Source organism: Myotis myotis, unplaced genomic scaffold, assembly GCF_014108235.1.
Source record: "Myotis myotis isolate mMyoMyo1 unplaced genomic scaffold, mMyoMyo1.p scaffold_m19_p_15, whole genome shotgun sequence".
Classification (NCBI taxonomy): Eukaryota; Metazoa; Chordata; class Mammalia; order Chiroptera; family Vespertilionidae; genus Myotis; species Myotis myotis.
The window spans coordinates 4,184,277-4,204,336 of NW_023416319.1; the positions used below are offsets into that span (position 1 = coordinate 4,184,277).

General features: G+C 56.5%; 1 protein-coding gene across 3 annotated transcripts in view; it reads left to right on the plus strand.

Moving 5' to 3' along the window:
* The window catches only part of INPP5A (inositol polyphosphate-5-phosphatase A), a 141,776-nt gene that overhangs the window by 90,282 nt on the left and 31,434 nt on the right, over positions 1 to 20,060 (plus strand). For 2 of the 3 annotated variants that reach the window (XM_036335721.1, XM_036335722.1), the window contains exons 6-8: positions 2,629 to 2,732; positions 9,499 to 9,551; positions 11,494 to 11,613. In XM_036335721.1, the coding sequence (XP_036191614.1) occupies positions 2,629 to 2,732; positions 9,499 to 9,551; positions 11,494 to 11,613 (277 nt within the window). The remainder of the gene's footprint in view (positions 1 to 2,628; positions 2,733 to 9,498; positions 9,552 to 11,493; positions 11,614 to 20,060) is intronic. The other variant, XM_036335724.1, reaches the window with a different exon arrangement.

The following is a 20,060-nucleotide window of genomic DNA, read 5'->3' on the forward strand; positions in this document are numbered from 1 at the left end:
AAGACAAGAAAATGAAATAAAAGGCTTATTGATTGGAGGGTGAGCAAAAAAATTGCCTTCGTCTCAGATGACATGATTATCTCTGTAGAAAACCCCAAGGAATCAACAACAACAAAACTACTAATAAGCAAGGTTGTAGGACCAAGGTTAAATACAATACAATAGTCTTTTGAAGTCTGTTCAGTGCAGGGCTCCTCCAAAACTGAGTTCCAGGCAGACGCCCACTAGACAGACACCCCCAGGCGTCCGTCCCCTAAAGCATGAACTGGCGGTCCTGGTGGCTGCTGTGATGGCTTGAGCTTTGCCAGGAGTCATCCTGCACCTGAACAGACATAGAGAAAGAATGTTCTTCCTTATCCTCAGAGACAGGTGAGCTGTGCCCTGGCTGTTAGCCGAGGAGCCTCAGGAAAGAGCAGCGTGTGGTTGGGCTCCTCATGGGTGAGGAACAGCGTGCATGTGTTTGGTGCTGGCATGTGCACAGTGCCACCCAGGTCAGCGAGGTCCCAGACCCTGTGGCCAGCCCTCCCAGCCGTGACAGTAGCAGCTGTGTCACTGTGCAGGTGACTGTCTGGGAGGAGCAGGAACGCCGCTTAGATCTGGACAGAGGGCAGAGCTGCTGCCAGGGCTGGAGCTTCGAGACCCCTCACTCCCCCAGACCGGCCGAGGCTCAGCCCTGCCTGGGGCCAGGCTCCCGTTTCCCGTCCTTGCTGCTGGTGCTCATTTCTCCAACAGGCCCTCTCCCTGCCCTGGCAGAGTTCCCCTTCCTCCTTCCCTGCCCTTCCGGCTCTTCCATCAACCCCATGCTCGGCCTCTCCCTGGGCCCACACTTGGAGGCTCTGTTTCCCCTGCCATGTCCCAAGAGGCCCAGACAACGTCCTGTGTTTGTGTCCCGTGCCCTTATCTGTGTGCATCTCTGTGTCCTGTGCCCGGGTCCACTCTCATGTCTCATTTCCATGTCCGTGTCCGTGTCCATGTTCTCAGGGCTCCTGGGAGGTCAAGGCCATGGAAAGGCCCTGGGGGGAGGTGGATCAGGGAGCCCACAGCACAGGCAGAATCTGTGAGAATTGCTGCATCGCTGGTGGGACACTGGTCCTCCCCTGGGCATTAGTCCCCACCCCTGTGTCCGCTACCTGGGCAGGTCTCCCTTCGACCTCCTCAGAGTGATGACGGCTGCGTGGGGCTGATGTTTGATAAATGTTGTCCTTCTGCAGAGATGGATGGGTGGTTCCAGTAAGTGCTTCGGTGATTAAACGGCCTGCGCATTCTAGTGGCAAACGGGTGGTATGGATGGGTCCTTGTTTGCTCACACAGGCCTGTGCCCACCTGCCCCGGGCACTAGCCTCTGGCTAACTGGGTCCATCTCCCTCTGATGCCTTCCAAGGGGATTGTGATGTGCTGCGGGACCTGGGGGGACCAGCCTCAAAGCCAGCACCCTGAGGGCATGTCCATAGTTTGGGAACCAGATCAGAGGAGCAGGGCACAGCGGGCACAGCCCAGCGCTTGGGGAGCAGCTCCCTTCCACCTGCCCTGTTCTGAGTTCCCTAAGTCACTGAGCACCTCGTATAGGTTGCAGCCAGGCTCCTGCTTTAGCCCCTCGGAGTCCCCACCCCTAGTGCTTTGCTCTTGCCTGGGGTTCACTCTCCATGGAGCGCCGGCCACAAGTCCCTGCCTCCTGTCTCATCCCTGCTGCTCTGCCATGTCGGTGGGTCCCTGGGTGGGATGGTGCTCCAGAAACGACAGATGCGAGCAGCTCGTGGGGCTCGGAGCACGACCCTCCAGAACTCGGACAGCAGAACTGGTCATTGTTGGCCTCCAGGAATCTCCTAACAGCCCAGGGACATCCCCTGTGTTGGGCCTTCCCGGAGAGAGGAGCATGTATGCGGGCCAGCAGGTCTCTGCTGCGTTCGTGGCAGGTCTGCATGTGGTGGTCTTGGTGGGCCCACGTGCAGCCGCGCTCCCAACAGGGCATCCTGAGCGGGGGCTGGCAGCCCTCCACCAGCCCGGGCCTGAGACTTTGAGGAACAGATTCATACGTTTCTTCACCAGACCCCACCATGGCGTGGGGTTACCATCCATGAAAAGAAGCCCCCAGGCTCTGATGTGAGAGAACCAGGCCAAGCCCTGGCTGCAGGGGTCAGCCCAGGTGGGGGTGGCCCAGCAGGACACCTTGTCCAGTGAGGTGAAGGGCAGGCGGCTAGAAGCTTGGTCTGTGTGCCCTCCTCTCTCCATCTCACATAAAAACCCCTTGTCCTTGCACATGAGTGATGTTGGCTGGATGTGGAGGGAATCGATGTTATTAAATAAATTTGTATTAAGGTATGAGCGGACGGTAATTCCACAGCCCTCTTAAACATACTCACGGTGTTAACGGAGGATGCCAATTAGCCCCTGTAAATCTGCAGGCTGCGAGTGTTAGTGGATAATGAAGTGGAGTGTCAGACTCCAGGTGGCGGACCGGCGATTTACGAGTCACGGTGTCCCCGGGAGCAGCTAGCCTGCTGGGTCCCCCTCATCACTCCCTGCTCCCCACAGGTCTGCACGGGTGGGACATGGGACCCCACGGGGTGTGGCTGTTTGGGTGGAATGTAGTGACGTGGTTATTCACAACATTCATCTGCCCTTTTCTAGCTAAGAAGTATAAAAAAGTCACTGGCAAAGAGATCTACTCGGACACATTGGAGAGCACGCCCATGCTGGAGAAAGAGAAGTTCCCGCAGGACTACTTCCCCGAGGTGCGTCCGGAGCCCGTGCCACTTTCTCCCAAAGCACTTAATTTTCAGGGTGGTCACGTGAGAAGGGACATTTAGGACATGGGGTCTTCATATCATGGTGGGGATCACATCTCTGCTACCACGCTCCCATGTTCTCTTTCTGGGAGGATCTGAAGTGTGCGTGGGTTCATGGGTTGCCTTAGGTAAGAGCTGAGAGAATCTGCAGTGTTTGTTGTTAAAACAACTGGTAAATTTTTTAACCCTTATTTCCTGGCAGAGGAACCGTCCCCAATGATGCAGGAAAATGATTATCAGTTCAGGTTGGCCTGGCATGTGAGCGGGTCAGTCTAGCCAGTGACCTACTCGACCTTCATAGCTATGGTGTGCCAGGCAGTGGCACACGGGGCATGTTCCTGCCCACGAGTTCGGGGTGTGCCAGCGAGAGGCACGGCCGAGAGCCCGGTCCCAGGCAGTGGCTGCTTCATACAGATCAGGGGTTAAGGAAAGTGTGGGATTACTTACCACCCACAGCTCAGACTCAGTCAGAAAATGCTGATATATTTCCTGTGGGTTTTACTGCATCTTGTTTAGTGTTATTTTTATGCGGATTGCACTGCACACACAATTTCGGATCCTGTTTCTTTACTTGACATTATAAGCAGCCCTTTGGAGTCTCCTAATCCTGTGCACTTGCTCATGAGTTGATCCAGAGTTGGTCACCTGTCCTTTACCTCCTATTAACTGGGGCCGGATGTGGTGCTGATTGAAGCCTTTGGGGCGAGATGGAGGCCTGGGCGCCCGCCTCCCTGACAGAGGTATGCTCAGCTGCAAGAAGGATTGCTTTCAGTCCCTTCTGCGTGAGGACTGCCCGCTGCTCAGCAGACCCCCACCTGTACTCCCAGCTGATCTTCAGCAAGGCCACAACTTTATTAACTTGTTTTATGACCTGAGCCCGGAGTGAAGGAATGGTGGCTGCCTCCATAAAGGATGGCCCTCTTGTCATGCCAGGGCACGGCTTCCTCATCCATTGTCCTGAGCCAAGGACGGGTGTCAGGCCTGGCCTCCTGGCCTGGCTGCTCCGCCTGAGGCTGGAGGAAGGCATGCCCGGAAAGCTCTGGAAGCTTCAGTTCTGGACCTTCCATGAGCACAGCCAATGCTGTGACTCCTGGGATCCTCCCTGAATGTTGGTCGTGGTGAGTCCTGTCAAGAGGGTGGGGCCACGGTTCCCTTGGAGATGTCAAGGGGCAAGAAGTTGGTTTCAGAGTCCAATTTTGCTAAGCTCCAGGCCCTGTCCCAGTCCAGACCCAGCTTTGCTTACCTGGAGTCTAGGTTGGGGCCCACACAGGCTGTGGTCCTCGCCTGAGGGTGACCAGGGGCCACAGCGGCACGGGTGGGGCCTCGGCCTCCTCCCAGCAGGAGAACGAGCTTGGCCAGGGCCCCTAGGGTAGTTGGGGCTCAGCCCCGAGCTGGACATGCTTGGCAGTGTCCAAGGTCCTGACCCAACACCCACAGGTGGGAAGCCCCTAGCCCCTCTCTGTCTTGGTTACAGGCACCACTGGCCATGTGAGGCTGAGCTGGGACCTGGGTTGTCCTAGCTCTTCTGTTCTAATCCTGAGGTCCAGTCTCAGCCCAGAGGGTCACTCACCCCACCTAGGGTGGCTGAGGTTCCCCAGAGGAGACCTGGGAGGGGAGGTAGGGCTGACAGAGGTGCCCATGAGCTGGCCATGCCCAGGTCAGTGCTGGGGCTGGGCAACAGGGCTGGCCAGAGTGATCCTGTGATGGCAGTGGGCAGTGCTAGACAGGGGGCCGATGTGGTAACAATTGCAGCCAGTGTTGGGGAGGCCTTAAGCCCCTGCATCCCCACCTCAAGTAGTTCAAATTCTTTAAATGCAACTTTAAAGTTTTGAACTGTTACAAATGCTGGAAGATGGAAAGGAGTGGCCGGCAGGTGCCAGCCTCGAGACTGAAGAGGAGTTGGGCTTGGCTCTGTCTGTCCCCTGGAGCTCAGCTCTTCTCTCTTCCCAGCCTCCAGGGCATGGGCGCCTGCTGGTACCTGGGTCAGCCCAAGTGCTTGATCCCACGAGGCAGGTGCTTCTCCAGGCCACTCCCCACATAGCAGCCTCTCAGTATCAGGGACGCTATACCCACTCACACGCGGAACAGGATGCACCCTGATACCCAGCTTGTGATGGACCCCAGCATGCGGCCCCCGCCCCCCCAGGACTCACATGGTCCTCCTGGGGTCTCTTGTCGCTTGTTGGCGACTCTCACTGCATCTTCATCCTTAGAAATGGGGTCACCAGAGGCTGCTAGTGTCTGTCATCTGTGAGCGGCGATGCTCTCTGAAGAAGGGGCTTCTGTGACGGTCAGCATGTGTTGGTGGACAGAGGAAGGGGAGGCTGAGGCAGTGCATGCCTTGGTAGGTGGCTCTCCTGAGGAGCCAGGTTCCTGGGGAGAAGTCTCCAGGCGCTCAGGACTTGCTCCCAGGCTCAGCACATCGGTCAGGGCTCCCGTTTCCCCTCCCTCCATGGCCCAGGCTCGGGGAGTAGAGGCCAGAGCTCAGGCTGACGGTGTGGATGGGGGGCAAGGTCTGGGGACCTCAGCTGTGGCATCCCACTTCTTGCATATCCCTAAGAGAGGACACCCTGGTGGGGTGGGGTGTGGCCCTTGGCCTTGATGCCCAGGTTCAGGGTACTGTTCCCAAGGTGCCAGCATGGCTCCCTAGGGACAGACAGCAAGGGGCTGCCTCCCTCCCCTGGGACAAGTGGCCTGGGTCCAAGCCTGAAGCCTGTGCTTAGCAGACCTGGCCCCAGGTGACCACACTGCCGCACCTACAGGGTGGCCACACCGTCACGGGGTGCACCCCAATCTCTCCACTGGAGAGCAGCATGTTGCCGGGACAAGGGGACCACCATACCCAAGCATTGGCTTTGCAGGGTGGCTGTGGTTGTTTCCTTGGATATGACGTTGCCACATGAGAAACTGGCTCAGCGCTCGTCTCAGATGGGAATCTCTGGAGATGAAGTCACACCATTTCCAGAAGCGAGTTGCCTCCGGGACCATGTGAGTCCCTTAAAGTGGCTGAAGGGAAATCTTACTGAGAGCGCCGGCACCTCCAAGGTCCTGTGAGTGACGAGGCACTTTGAGGTGTGCAAGGTGTCCATCGGCTCTGCGTCTTCAGTGGAAGGTGGTCCGTCCTGGTCAGGTACCTGGGTGCCACGTCAGCGCGGCTGGTGTGCTGTGGCAGCAGCTGTCGCCTGCTCCTCCCTGTTCTGTGCCTTCAGGCCAGTCTCTCTGCTTTATTTGAACACATTTTGGGGGAGGGAATTAGTTTAAGACGGATTTCCGTTTCTTTTATTACCATCACTTAAGGATAATCTAAATGTAATTACCATGATGGAGGCAATTCCAAATAATTACAGCCCCTGCATATCAAGCTCACAAAACTTTCCCTGCTGATTTATGGTGGCTTTGGCTCAGCATGACTCTCAGATGCTGCCTCTGGGAGCAGCACTCCAGATAATGTGAGACCATTTTTAAAAAGCGGATTTGTGTAGTCGATCAGGGCCGAGGCATTTTTTTCCTCTTGCCCGTAGTGAGAAATTGGTTGTTACCATAGATCACAGGCCTGCTCCTGGCTCTTATGAAAGATGAATTAATTTCACTAATGCTCCGAAGCGGGCCTTTCACAGGGAGGCTGTGTGGCGAGAGCCTTCCCGCAGCCTCCCTTTCTCACTGGTGATTTATGCCGTCTTTTAGTAGATGAAACCGCCTGTATTTGCCATCCATCTGCTGCCTAAAGGAATCCTATTAACAGGGGATCTGAGCAGAGACTTAATATTGTAAGGTGAACGACGTGGCAGCCCCGACTCCCCGCCCGGGCATGACGTGGCTTTCACTTCGTGATGATAACCTCGAAGTTTATCACCCCAGCCAGTGCTGTCCCCATCTGCCCCAGTCGCTGCTGTCCCCGTCCGCCCAGCCAGTGCTGTCCCCGTCCGCCCAGCCAGTGCTGTCCCTGTCCGCCCCAGCCAGTGCTGTCCCCGTCCGCCCAGCCAGTGCTGTCCCCGTCCGCCCCAGCCAGTACTGTCCCCGTCTGCCCCAGCCAGTGCTGTCCCCATCTGCCCCAGTCGCTGCTGTCCCCGTCCACCCAGCCAGTGCTGTCCCCGTCCGCCCAGCCAGTGCTGTCCCCATCTGCCCCAGTCGCTGCTGTCCCTGTCCACCCCAGCCAGTGCTGTCCCCATCCGCCCCAGTCAGTGCTGTCCCCGTCCGCCCCAGCCAGTGCTGTTCCCATCCACCATCACCTGGAGCCCTCGGTGGGATCTCAGAGGGTGGCCAGTGACCAGAAAGATTAGCACACAGCCCGGCTTCAGACTGACTTCCATTCCGAGAAGTGATGGAGGCTGGAGGCCATGTCCTTGAGGTGTCCCCACATTCCAGAGTTAGGTCCAGAGTCAGAGGAGGGGCGGGGAGGGGAGGGGGCGAGAAGGAGGAGGGGCAACCAGCTGGAGCCTCTGGGTGCAGGAGCCAGGGGTTAGGAACAGCCTCTCAGGGTCACCGCTGAGTTACACATCCCCGCCAGGAAGGGCAGTTTTCTGCTGCCCAGGGCCTGCCCTCCCACTGAGACAGAAGGAGCGGCCTGGGGTAGAAGGTGAATTGCCGGCTCTCCAGGAGGGGCCAATCAGACAGTGGGTGCCTGTCAAGGCCCCTCTCCCTACCGAGCAAGGTGGCGGTTCTGTTCTGGAAAGATGCGCCTGTCTCTGCTCTGACACTAGGAGACGTGGGCCCCACCAGGTCAAGATGGCTCTGTCCCCACCCACATCCCAGCTGACTCCTGCCCGGGGTGGGGTGGGGTGAGAGCACCAGCCACCGAATTCCCGATTCTGGCTTCTCCCACTCACTCGCTCTGTGACCTTGAGCACAGTTCTTAACCTCCAAGTCTCAGTTTCCCGGTCTGTAAAATGGGCACTGGTGGTGCCCTTCCTGTGGCTGATGTGAGGATTGAATACGCCTCTGAGCTTCAGGTGCTGGCCTGTCAGTCCCTGGGCACAGGCTGCTGCCCGGCAGGCAGGCATGCGGGCCTGGGTGGTGCTCACAGCACCTGACACAGTCACTGAAAATAAGATTCTAAACCAGATCTGGTCAAATCGGTGACTCAGAGGGATTATTAATGAGTTCATCTAGAACAGCGGTTCTCAACCTGTGGGTCGCGACCCCTTTGGCGGTCGAATGACCCTTTCACAGGGGTCGCCTAAGACCATCCTGCATATCAGATATTTACATTACGATTCATAACAGTAGCAGCATTACAGTTATGAAGTAGCAACGAAAATAATGTTATGGTTGGGTCACAGCATGAGGAACTGTATTTAAAGGGCCAGAAGGTTGAGAACCACTGATCTAGAACATAGCCAAGAGACACACGATTTAGGGTTGAAGAGAGGGCTCTGGGCAGAGGGCTGTCATGGAAGAATTGGGAGCCTGTGTTTAGATGTCGTGTGTGAAGTTTGGTTGGTAGGGGAAGTAAGGAAATCGGTGGGACAGTAGCTACAGGGGCTGTGGGGTGGCAGGAGAGCCAGGCACTGAGTTATTTGTTACATGAAGTCAATCACTGCAGAGTCTGGGCCCTGCGCTCACGCAGGGAACACTTCATCACCACCGCCTTTGGTTCCCATGTACTTACCTTCGTCCCTGCAAGCCCAGGCCCACAGACACGGACGGAGTCCTGGCCTCCCACCATTGCCTGACCCTGGGGCACACCTCCTCCCCCTGCTCTGTCCCTCAGTTGACCCAGGTGACTGTGCACCAGGCCCTGCGCTCCTGCTAGGACTATTGGAGGGAACAGGACAGCCTTATCCACACGTTTTAACTTGGTGTTTGTGAGCTGAGGACTGAGCAAAGTCTCCCGTGTCTCCTGGGAGCTTGTAAGGGGTGCTGGCAGGAGCCCCACTCCCCCAACTGCTTAAGCTGTGAAGCGACCCTGTTGAGTGTTCTATTTAAATTAAAATTCATTAAGGTAAAATGGCAGCATTTTCAGTGCTCAGCGACCCTGGGTGACCACTGGCTCCCGCATGGGCAGTGACACGTATTTCCGTCATCGCAGCTGCATCCACCCTCCCTTGCCCTGCCTAGGCACGAGTGGACCACCCAGGTTCCATACCATGGGTCTCTGACCTGAGATTGACAGCAGCTGTTGCAAGGCAGTGTGGGACCCGCCCCCACATACCCCATGCCCCCCCCCCCCAGGTCAGGAACCAACAAGGGAGGAATGTGGGGCACCAGTGACTTTTGTCCCCAGCTTCTCCAACAGGGTGACCTGGAGGGAGGGAGAATGAAGCAGAGGTGAGCGTGGTTCTTTGCTTAGCCAGCCTCTGATGATCGGCTCCCCCAAGGCAGGTCCAGGCCCCAAGTTGGTGCCGCAAGGGAGCAGCTCTCAGAGAGGCCTTCGTGGGCCCAGCGTCCACGATATCTTTGTGGTACGCTGCTCAGGTGTGCATGGCCAGCAGCGCACCCTCATTTGACCTGGGCCCACCTGGTTTCCTAGTAGCTCTCTCAGGGCTGGGGAGGGGTTTTAACAGATGGTGGTGGCCGTGCGTGTTTGTACCTGCTCTCCTGCGTGCTGAGCCGTGTGCGTGCACTTGGCCTGCACGGTAAGTGGCATCTCAGCCCTTGTGAGCTAAAAGGTTAGCGTGTTCTCTGACTGAGAAGCCTCTGATGCATGCGTGTGAGTCGCTGCCTCCCTCCTTCCTCTTTTCCCACTTACCTGTGTGACCTGTTTATTTTTCAGTGCAAATGGTCAAGAAAAGGCTTTGTTCGGACAAGATGGTGCGTCGCAGACTGGTATGTTCCCCGTGTTGACTGTTCGTCTCTGCTTCATGGAGTTCCCCCTTTTGTGTTTTGCACAAGTCGTGTGTGTTGAACGTCCCTCAAAGGCTGTGCCGCCCCGAGTCCCAGCCGCCTGACCTGCACCCCTGCTCTGTGGCGCTTTTTGCTGTCAGTGACTGTGTGACACGGAGTATTGTCTCCCGGTCCCTGAAGGCCATGCTGCCTTCTCCCATGGCCGTGATGTGAGCAGCCCTGCTCCTCCTGGCAGCCCCACCCCACCCCACCTCCACCCCCCGCTCTGTGCCCCACTGCGGCCATATTGAAGGCGGCCCCACAGCATGTCCTGAGGGGTTTGGGGCATGGCAGCAATAGAACCCCTCACCCAGCGACCCAGGCTGGGCCTTCCTGCAGGTGGCAGCTCTCAGTGGCTCAGCAGGAAACCTCAGACCCCTGGCTGTGAAGGCCAGCACTGCTCACCCTAACGTGTGTTCTCCTGGGGGTGCCAGAGTCAGAGGGCCATGGTCTGAACTGAGTGAGAGGTCTTAGCGGGGTGTCACCTTAAATGCTACTGATGGGCTTGTGCAGGCCAAGGGTGTGCACCCCACTGGTGTGGACAGAATGTGGGGCAAGGCACAGCTGGGGTCGGCTCTGGAGCTGGAGCCCGTGTCCCCCACCTGACCCTGGAGTGCCCATCAGGCAGCCAGAGTCTGCCAGTGACCACAAGTTGGATGGAGCAGCAGGTCCTCAGCCGCCCTGCTATTTGCACATGGCCCCTCCCTGTGGCTGCTTAGGTCTGGTGTTCTCTGGAGCAGGGGGCCCAGAGAGGTGGGGAGCCCCAAACAGAGTTGCAGTCTTTGTGACCTAATCCAGGGAGTGGCAGTCACCATTTCCTCCCTTTGCTGAGGGTCACACAGGCTGCAGTATGAGGGAGGGCTGATGAGGACACCAGGAGCCGGGGTGGGGGTCAGCTGCCCCTGCAGGAGAGGCCAAGTTCTCTACCCTCCGTCTCCATGGTCAGTCCTGTCTCACTGGGTTTGGGGCCTGGTGGTCTCGGCCCTGCGGGTGACTGTGGGGTGGGGGCTGACTGCCTCACCACAGCCTTGCAGAAGCTGAGGCTTCAGGGCAACCCTCAGCCTTTCCTGGGCTATGACCTTGGGGGCTTCTTAACGGAAGTGAAATGAATCATATAGTGACCCCCAGTCGTGGGGCCCCGACAGTGAGCTCTGTGGGCACCTGGGGCCAAATCACCTGCTGGCTGAGGGAGCTGAGGCCTCCTCCCTCCTCTCCTTTCAGTTTGAAGGGCCCCCTCCTTCCTGCCCTCCCTTTCTCCCTTCCATTTCTCCTCCTCCTTCATCCCCTCTTCCCTCCCTCCCCTTTCCACTCCTTCCTCCTTCTCCTTCATCCCCATTCTCCCTCCTCGTCCCTCCCTCCTTCACTCCTCCCTCCTTCACTCCTCCCTCCTTCATCCCTCTCACCCCTCGCCACCTTCCACTCCTTCCTCTTCTCCTTCATCCCCTTCATCCCCTTCCTCCCTCCCTCCCCTCCCTCCTCCACTGCTCCTTCCTTCATCCCCCTCCCCACCTTCCACTCCTTCCTCTTCTCCTTCATCCCCTTCATCCCCTTCTTCCTTCCCTCCCCTCCCTCCTCCCACTCCTGCTCTTCCTGGCTCATTGGCAGCTTGAGAAGAGTTTCTGTGATCTTGCATTTGCAAAGATGTTCAAGAGGACACTTCAGGTCTCCTGTGTCCTCTGAGCAGGTGTGTCCTGCTCTGGGTCAGCCGGAGAGGCCGAGGAGGACAGGAGTATGGCACAAGTGGCTCTGCCCACTGGCGACCCTGGGGCCCGGCCAGGCCTTGCTCCACATCCCTCAGGACCTCGGGCAGGAACAGGGTTGGAGAGGCAGTGCCCGACCCGAGGCTTCAGCCTTTGTCTCTGAGTCTCCTTCTCTGTCTCTGCAGCGCCTTTGACTTGGTGAACATCCACCTTTTCCATGACGCTTCCAACCTGGTCGCTTGGGAGACCAGCCCCTCTGTGTACGCGGGCATCCGGCACAAGGCCCTGGGCTATGTGCTCGACAGGTAGGTGCTGTGTGCGTGGCCCCACCCCACCGCCCAGGACTGTACGGCTTGTTCTTTTAAGCCACTTATTTTGTTTTTCCATTTGCCAAAAATATGAAACTTGCCAATGTTGACCCGTTGATAAAGCACAAATCCCAACCCCTGTTCCAAGGCTCCAGCAGCCCCTCCCAGGCAGACTTAGGGTGGGTGGCCTCATGCTTTCTCTTCAGTTTTGTGGGAGAGCTAAGAAAATGAACCCAGGGCTAGGCAGAAGTAGATGCCAGCTGGGACACCTTGGAGTCTGACAATTACATCACAGCCCTGGGTTCTCCCAGCTGGAGGCGGTGCCTCTCAGTGGCTCTGCCCACCAGCAGCTCCTGGAGGTTGTGGGCTGGGTCCCTTGAGCACCGGGCTATACACAGTCTGCTCAGCAAGGCTGAGCCACTGAGCACCTCCCTCCCCATTCTGCTCACAGAGCCTGGGGCCTGCGCATCTGGGGAGGCTAGGGGAGCAGCCCAGGGGTCTTCAGAGCAGGGAAGCTGCTCCTGCCTCTTGCCCAAGCTCCCAGTAGCCTCTCCTCACTCCCTCTCGCAGGTGATTTTTCAGGACCCTCTGGTCCTGGACTCCGAGGGGCCCTCCTTCTGTCTCTGGCTGTCTCGTGCACCCTTTCACAGGATCCAGGTTGGTAGGCTGTCATTGGGAAAGAAGGTGTCTCCTCAAACTCAATTGATAGGTTAGGTTTGGTTTGGGGACCAGGGTCCCTCTTGATTCAAAGACAGACCTCTTGCTGTATGGAGCTTAGCCTCGAAACCTCATCCCAGGGCTGCTCTCCTGCTGCTCATCCTGCTCAGGCCTCAGTGAGTCTCTCCCCACCAGCATCCCGTGACCTAGGTGGCAGTCAGACATCCCAGGCTTGGGACAGCCGCTACCACAGCTCAGTCCTCTCCTCCTTCTGCCTGGTGATCTCAGATTTCTCCAGGACCCCACCATGTCTCCACACTGCTCACATCAGAGCAGTGAGGACTATGGCTCTCCTGCTCCTTGGCCCCATGTCACCAGCTAACCTCTTTCTGGCACTGCGTCCAGACCCTGACTTTTTGACCTCTCCTGTGTGCACCAGGCTCGCCTCTGGACTTCCCCCCGGCATGGGCAGGGGTCCCTCCCTGCAAGTTCCTTCCTTCTGGGTTCCTCTCAGCAGGATGTACCCTCCACAGGGGTCAGAGGGTGGGGTTCTGTCCCTTGCTGCCATGTTTGACAGTGGTGGTACTTCACCTCCAGGGCCCTGAGATGAGGGCCTACGTCCTGTCCAAGCAGCCAGGTCTCTGCTGCAAGCTGCCAGGCCCACACAGAGGAGGCAGGAGTGCAGGATGTAGGATCTGGTTGTCCTGCCCACCCAGGGCCCAGCCCCCTCAAACCCTAACGCAGCCTCCAGGTGTGACCAGGCTGGGCTTGGAGGTGGGGTGACTTGGGGTGAGGAAGCGCCAGAGCAGACCTGGGCCCAGACCTGAGCTCCTCGCCTGACTCCAGAGCTGGGGCCTCAGCCACAGGGCCATGGGGCCCGTTGCTTGGTCCGTGTGCTGACCCATGGCCACCTATGACGGGGGCTTTCAAGCCCCTGGGCCGGGACATGACATCCTTTGGCCAGCTCGACCATGAGTCCTTTGTTGCCTGTTCTCACCCAGCGGGCTCTGGAACGCCTCCACCATGCAGGCCCCAGTGTTGCTGAGTCTATGCTGAGGCCCCAGGGAATCAAAAACCTGCGCTGGTTGAGGCAGGTTCTCTCTGGGCACTGACCTGACAGCGCTGGCGTGTAACGCAGTGTCACGATTCAGGAGGCAGCAAAGAAGGCAGGGTGTGCGGTGACATCAGGCTCAGGGGAGCTGCCCTGGGAGCGGTCCCTTGCAGTGGCTGATGCTGGCCTCCCCGAGAGCTGCCAGGCTGGGGCGCTGTGGGCAGAGCCACCATGCCTGGGACAGCAAGCCCAGGGCCAGGAATAAGGACCTCGTTAGGGAACTACTGTGTGCCGTCTCTGGCTGACAGGTTCTGGTGGGCTGCACTCACTGGGACCTCCCATGGAGCGGGGCTAAGGCAGACCCGAGAGCAGTCTGCTTTGGTGGCTGTGGTCAGGTTGTCAGTGGGGTGTGGCATTAAACTGTGTCATTGCCCCAAACTGCCATTCCCCTGCAGCCTCAGGGAAAGCAGCCTTAGGGTTTTGGCACTTCCCTGTGGCTTTGCATTCCCACGAATCACTTGTGTGGGGGCTCGGCCAGCCGCAGATCCGGCCTCTGCACGCAGCACAAAGGGCGGCTCTGTAGGAGTGTGAATACCGGGCCGCCCTTTCATCAGGGCTGCTAACCTTTTGGCAGCCACCAGCAGACTGCATTCTGCTCTGCCGATTGGGAGGACAATGCCATGCCGGCCCTTTGAATGGACGTTGCCACCAACAGTGCCCCATTCACTCTTTGGGAACCTCTGGGTGCATTGTCTGCAGGCCGGGAACACAGGGAAACAGCGAGGAGGCTCCGAGAGGCGAGCCTGCCTTCTTGGCTTAATCTCCCCGTGAAGTTTTGTGGGTCCACGTTTCCATGAGCTGGTGCCCTCAGACCTGGGGAAGGTGGCATGTTGGCCTGAAGCCCTATTCCCAGGGCTGCTGGTGGGACCCTGTGTTAAAACAGAGGCTCCCAGGGTTATGTTAGCAACCTTCCTATAAATCTAAGATTATTCCAAAATAAAACGCTTATTTAAAAAATGGAGAGTTTGTGTTCAGAAGTGTTTAACCTCCCAGCAGTACCAGGCGTGCGTGCCTCTGGCCCCTGGGCCCTCGGGCCATCATACGCAGGCGTGGACCCAGAGCGCCCCTCCCTCGAGTCTGGCCGATTGGGAAGGGCTCCTGTTGGAGATGTGGAAATCGGGTTTTCAATGTTAAAGTGCAGATAGGGAGTTCCTCTGGGTGGTTTTATTACAAATAATAATCTTCGCTTTTTGTGCAGTTTAATTTTTGCTTTTAATCTCTTGTTATGAAACTTGTAAAAAGAAGACAAACCCCCAATTAATGAAGAGCATCAGGCTGGCACTTGAGGTGCGGGGCTCCAGGGATGTGGGGCCTGTGTTGGCCTGGGGTCCCCTCTGGCCCTGGACCAGTCTGTCTGCCTCCCGGACACACGGTTAAGCTCTCTGGGGAGGACTTGGGGGATTAAACGGAGCAGAGACCTCAGCCAGTGTCCCTCCCGGGCTGAGACTTCCTGACACCTCCTGGAGCTTTCGGCCGTGAAATGAGATTTTTTTCCACAAGTGACAGGGTTCTTCTGTCTTCCCTTTGAGATGTGGCCTGGCCTAGTTCAACAGAAACATTTTTACATTACAGCTGTGAAATCTTGGCATAAAGCTCCCCTTTGTCCCCCCCCATTATTTTCTCACAAATACAGTCCATTGTCACAGCGCTGAAGTTAATTTGATCAACATTGGGACATTTAACTTTTATGTCCGGTCAAAAGAGTTGTTTCATGCTCATTTTGGGCATTCAAAGGAGATGATGGCCAGAAAAATAATGTTGCCGTGAACAATTCAGAGCAATTAGTTTCCCAGGGAGAGGCGATGTGATGCCGGCCGCCCACGGCCCCCTTTGTCATCCCAGGGCCGGTCATCAGTCAGCTGTCAGCCTGCTCAAAGGCCCTCCACCCTGAATGTGTCTCTTCAGGCCGTTCCCAGAACTCGCTCGCTGTTTGCGAGCAAAAGAGAAGCGCTGGGGTCCAGGCTGAGGCAGGTCCCGCAGACTTGGGCGCTGGGCGCTCGTTCCCACCACCTGACTTCCTGGTCTTCCTGGTTGTAAGCACATCCGTCCACTCCGGGACCTCAGCCTGGAACCCTGGGTGGCCGTTGTCATGTCTGTTTGGAGCCCAGCTCGGAGTCGGGCGGCACAGGCCAGTGCTCACCACGCGGCGTTTTCAGGGTGTCGGGCAGGATCACGCCCAGTTAGGACACGTCAAGTCCAGTTGCATCCCAACAAATGAGCTTGCTGTTCCACGTCTCAGATGATTGATGATATCTGTAATCTATCCTTCATTTTATTTATTGAAAACGGATTCACACGTCCAGAAAAGTGAAGGCTCTGATGACAGCCATGCACCCTCCACTCAGCTCCGTTAGGCTCATGTCTCCATGTTTGTGTCATGTGTCCTTTTGCTAAGAAGTGAAACGTAGACGCCATCTCTATGATCTCCATCCTGAATCCTTGTCCTGCCCCTCCCCGTCACCATCTTGATTTAGTGCCTGTCCTTCCATGGCCACATTGCTGTGCTGCTGGCATGCATGAGCACATGTGCATGTTGGCTCGTCTGCGTTTTCATCGTCAGCACTAGCATCTCGAACGCCGTCATGCTGAGCACCTGCTCCGCAGGCATTCCTGGCTCGGCCTTGTCCCTGCTCTGGTGCCACTCCCTCTGCGGGCACTGCTTAGGGCCATTCTCGGTGTTTTACTGACTGCTGGACTATGCCTGCTGCTCCCCTGTGCTGTGACCAGGTGCACGCCCACATCCTCCAGGGCCTGATGTGAGCATAGCATTTCCCCAGCACCTGTGAGGCTGAGTGTTGTTTCCTGGGTTCACTGGTGTTGAAGTGTGTAAGGACTCGCTCGGCTGAGAGTCAGGCTGGGATTCCCTGCTGATACTGAGGAACAGGAGGCTGAGGGTCTTCTGTGCTGGTGTTGGGCTGTGGGTGGCGGCCAGGTGGGGTGTGAGGTGTGGTTCTCAGAGTGGAAAAGTGTATCTAATATTATAATGCTATTTAAAGAATGAATGAATGTGTGAAAATGACAGCTGCTCAGCAGGTCCCCTGCCAGGAGCACGCAGGTGGTCTTCCCCACCACTCTGCCCGAGACAGTTCTCATGGGGATGGGTGGTCATAGTGCGGGTGTGTGAGAAGGTGCTTTAGTGAATTTAGTGATTGAGAAGTACTGACGTGATGACTGGGGACTGAACCCATCCAGCCCCTGGGTCCCCCACCTCGAGAAGCAGCCCTGAGAGCAAGGCCCAGGCCGGAGCGGGGGGCAGCCTGACAGTCCTCGGGCCACCATACAAAGTAGCACAGTCATTTCCCATGTTTCTGGGGGCCGGAGGCCTGAGGGCCCGGGAGGGCTGCCTTCTCACTGTGTCCTTACGTGCCCTGCGGAGGGTCTCTGGCGTCTCTTGTTCTGTCAGATCAGGGCCCCACCCTGTGACCTAACTGATGTTAACCTCCTTAAAGACCCATCCCCAGCACAGTCACATGGGGGCCAGGGACTCACCACATGGACTTGGGGAGATGATTTAGTGCATAGCAGGGCCTCAGGCCTCAAGCAGCCAAGACAGGAGGTGAATTTTCAGAAACATGAGCAGTTCACGTGGGGACGCTTTAGGAAAGAGTGTGTTTGGGAATTAATACCTTACCATGAAAACCTCACCCAGCCCAGCTCTCTCTGTGCGCTGCCCCATCAGGGCTGTGTCTGTGCCCAAGATTCTGTGACTTCTCCATGTTGATCCCTCCAGTGGCTGAGGGTCTGTGTGTCACCCATGAGTGCTGTGGTGGGCACAGTGGGCACCACTCGGCCGGCCTGGCTATAGGAGTGTGTGCTGGGCCTGGGAAGGCCAGTCGGTAGCCTGGCCACTGACACCCAGGCTCACTGGTTGTTGGGACAGCATATGGCGCCCAGTGGGACCACCAAAGGGACATTTGGGAGCTTTGTGCTAACACTGATACTGGTTCTGGTTCTGTCAGTAGGTTTTTCGTCTTTGCCTTCACACGTGTCCTCTTTCCTCGTCTCTGCCTCAGGACAAACCATTTTACACAGGCTCCCTGTGCCGGCTGGAGTCAGGGCAGGGACTGTCGCCTGGGGCTTCTGGCCCCACCAGGCCAGAGCCCACGCCAGCACGCGCCCAGCACAGGAAGGAGAAATACATTGGCCAGTTTGTTTATGGCGCCTAAATATTTCTACCACACACCATTCAATGAGACATGTTAAGATTAGGAGAAACTTTTAAGGAACTTTAAAATGTTCTGCCTTAGTTGTAGTAATTTCTGTTGTTGATGTTTCTGCTAATAAATTATTAGAGAGTGCGGCTTCTACCAAATCTGAGAAACAAAAGCCGACGCTAGTAGATTCCTAATTATACGTGAATTCACTCCCTTCCGTAGTTAAAAGACAGGAACGGACAGGAAGAAAAGGAACAGCGCCGCGGGTTAGTCCGGGACGGGTGTCCTATGCCTGGAGGCCGCGCAGCTCTCGGGAAGAGACCCAGTGGCAGCGAGTCTGTGTTCTGGGACACCGACTGCCAGCCGCTCTGAAGCGACCGATCGCAAATGCTGTCATTTCTGAATATTTAACCTGTGCCTCCCCCTGGGGACGTTGTCTCCATACCAGAGGCCTTTGGCCTGCCGCGTGGGCTCCCCGAGTCCACAGCCCTTGCTCACTGGGCGGCCTCCATGACGTGTGAGTATCACTGTGGTTTGTCTCATAGTGAAATCACCTGTCAAAACAGAAAGACGCTCCGTTTTCAAGGCCCAAAAAATTGATTTTTATGGCTGTTCTTGTAATTCCCTTTTTGAATTAGGCACGCGATATTGATGTGGGCCTACTTTTTAATCATAATAGCTCCTGACAAGGTAATTAATTTTAAAACAACGCTTTTTTTCTCCTGGTCCAAATGGCACTCTGTTGAAATTAAAAGTGAGGCCACGGGCCCGGCACTCAGGCGATTGCCTGGGCCTGTGGCGGCCCCTCCCGCTGCCGCCACAGCACGACCTTTCAGACCCTGCTGTTATTAATGGGCGCAGGCCATTACATCAAGAAGAGCAGAGCCACGGAAGTAGGATAAAGTTTAGGTTTTTAATGACAGTGTTACAAGGCTCTGGACACGCCGTTGAAACTCTCTGCTCGTCACCGCAGGCATCTCCGTCCCCATACCTTCCCTGTGCGTGGGAGAACCAGGCCCTGGGAAGGTACGTTTTCTCTCTCTAAACCAGTGGTTCTCAACCTTCCTAATGCCGCGACCCTTTAATACAGTTCCTCATGTTGTGGTGACCCCCAACCATAAAATTATTTTCGTTGCTACTTCATAACTGTAATTTTGCTACAGGTAGGAATCGTAATGTAAATATCTGATATGCAGGATGTATTTTCATTGTTACAAATTGAACATAATTAAAGCATAGTGATTAATCATAAAAACAATATGTAATTATATATGTGTTTTCCGATGGTCTTAGGCGACCCCTGTGAAAGGGTCGTTCGACCCCCAAAGGGGTCACGACCCACAGGTTGAGAACCGCTGCTCTAAACACTTAGAGAATTTTAAGTTTATTCAATCAGATGCTAAATCTGAAATTTGAAATTTGTTCGTCTTTTTTTTTTAAAGAGTTTACCTCAAATTGGGCTCTACCATCAAATTAGCCAAATAGCCTTTGCTTCCTAATTCATAGGTAGGGTACCAGCCGCTCACATTTCTTCCTAGTCTCTAATTTCCTTTCCATCAAAAGTGAGGACCTCAGTTGAGCCAAACACTTTCGCCATTTAATCAACCAATGCCCAGCTCCAGCACGTGCCCCGGAGCAGCAACATGTCACTGGCGAGGGGTCACCCTGGTGTCCCGTAAAATGCACCCTGGATTGTGTTCTCCTGTGGGCCTTGCTCCAGGCTGGGGTGTCCCAGCACCTACCCCCTGAAGCCTCCGTGTAGCCTCCAGGGCTTGGCTTACCATGAACCCTCACGGATCTCACGAGATGGGAGCCCTGGCCTCTCCTGTGACGAGAGCGGTCTTCAGCTGTCCTACCCGAGTAGAGCGAGTTTCTCAGAGCTCAGATTGACGGCAGGTGTGTCCCGCCACCCTCAACCAGCACCCGCTGCCATGATCTCACAGCAGAGGAAGAGTGCCCGATAGGCACACCTGCACGATGTGCTCACAGCCGTGCAGGCCAGCAGGCCATTTGCAGTGTCCCCACTCTGCAGCCGTGTGCATGCTTGATCAGCCTCAGAGTCCACGGCACGCAGGGAACAGCCACATGGATGACAATAGGGCGCTGACAGCCTGGTCATTGGGGCTGTGCACCTGCTGCCTGGACCCTCCTCAAGGAACACCGCCTCCCGCGCTGTCCCGTGAACAGAGCCAACAAGTTATTGAAATAGAATGTGCAGATGCCTTGACACAGACTTTCCGCTCAGGGGAGTGACGGGTCTCCTCCCTTAGGCAGAGTCAAGCTAGAGAGAAATCACTTGAGTGGACTGAGTCACGTGTGCTGTCTGGGAGGAGGGCGCCGTGTGACAAGGCTGTGACAGCCGTGTGACGAGGAGCTCTGAGGGTCCTGTGGCAGCCACCCTCTCAGACTGCCTCAGCCACATCCCAGGTGCTGTGCTAGTGTCTCCATTGTCATGCCCTCTGGCCCCTCCCCAAGGACAAAGCAGTGCTAACTCTGAGCAACAGAGGTGTCTCAGGAAGCAC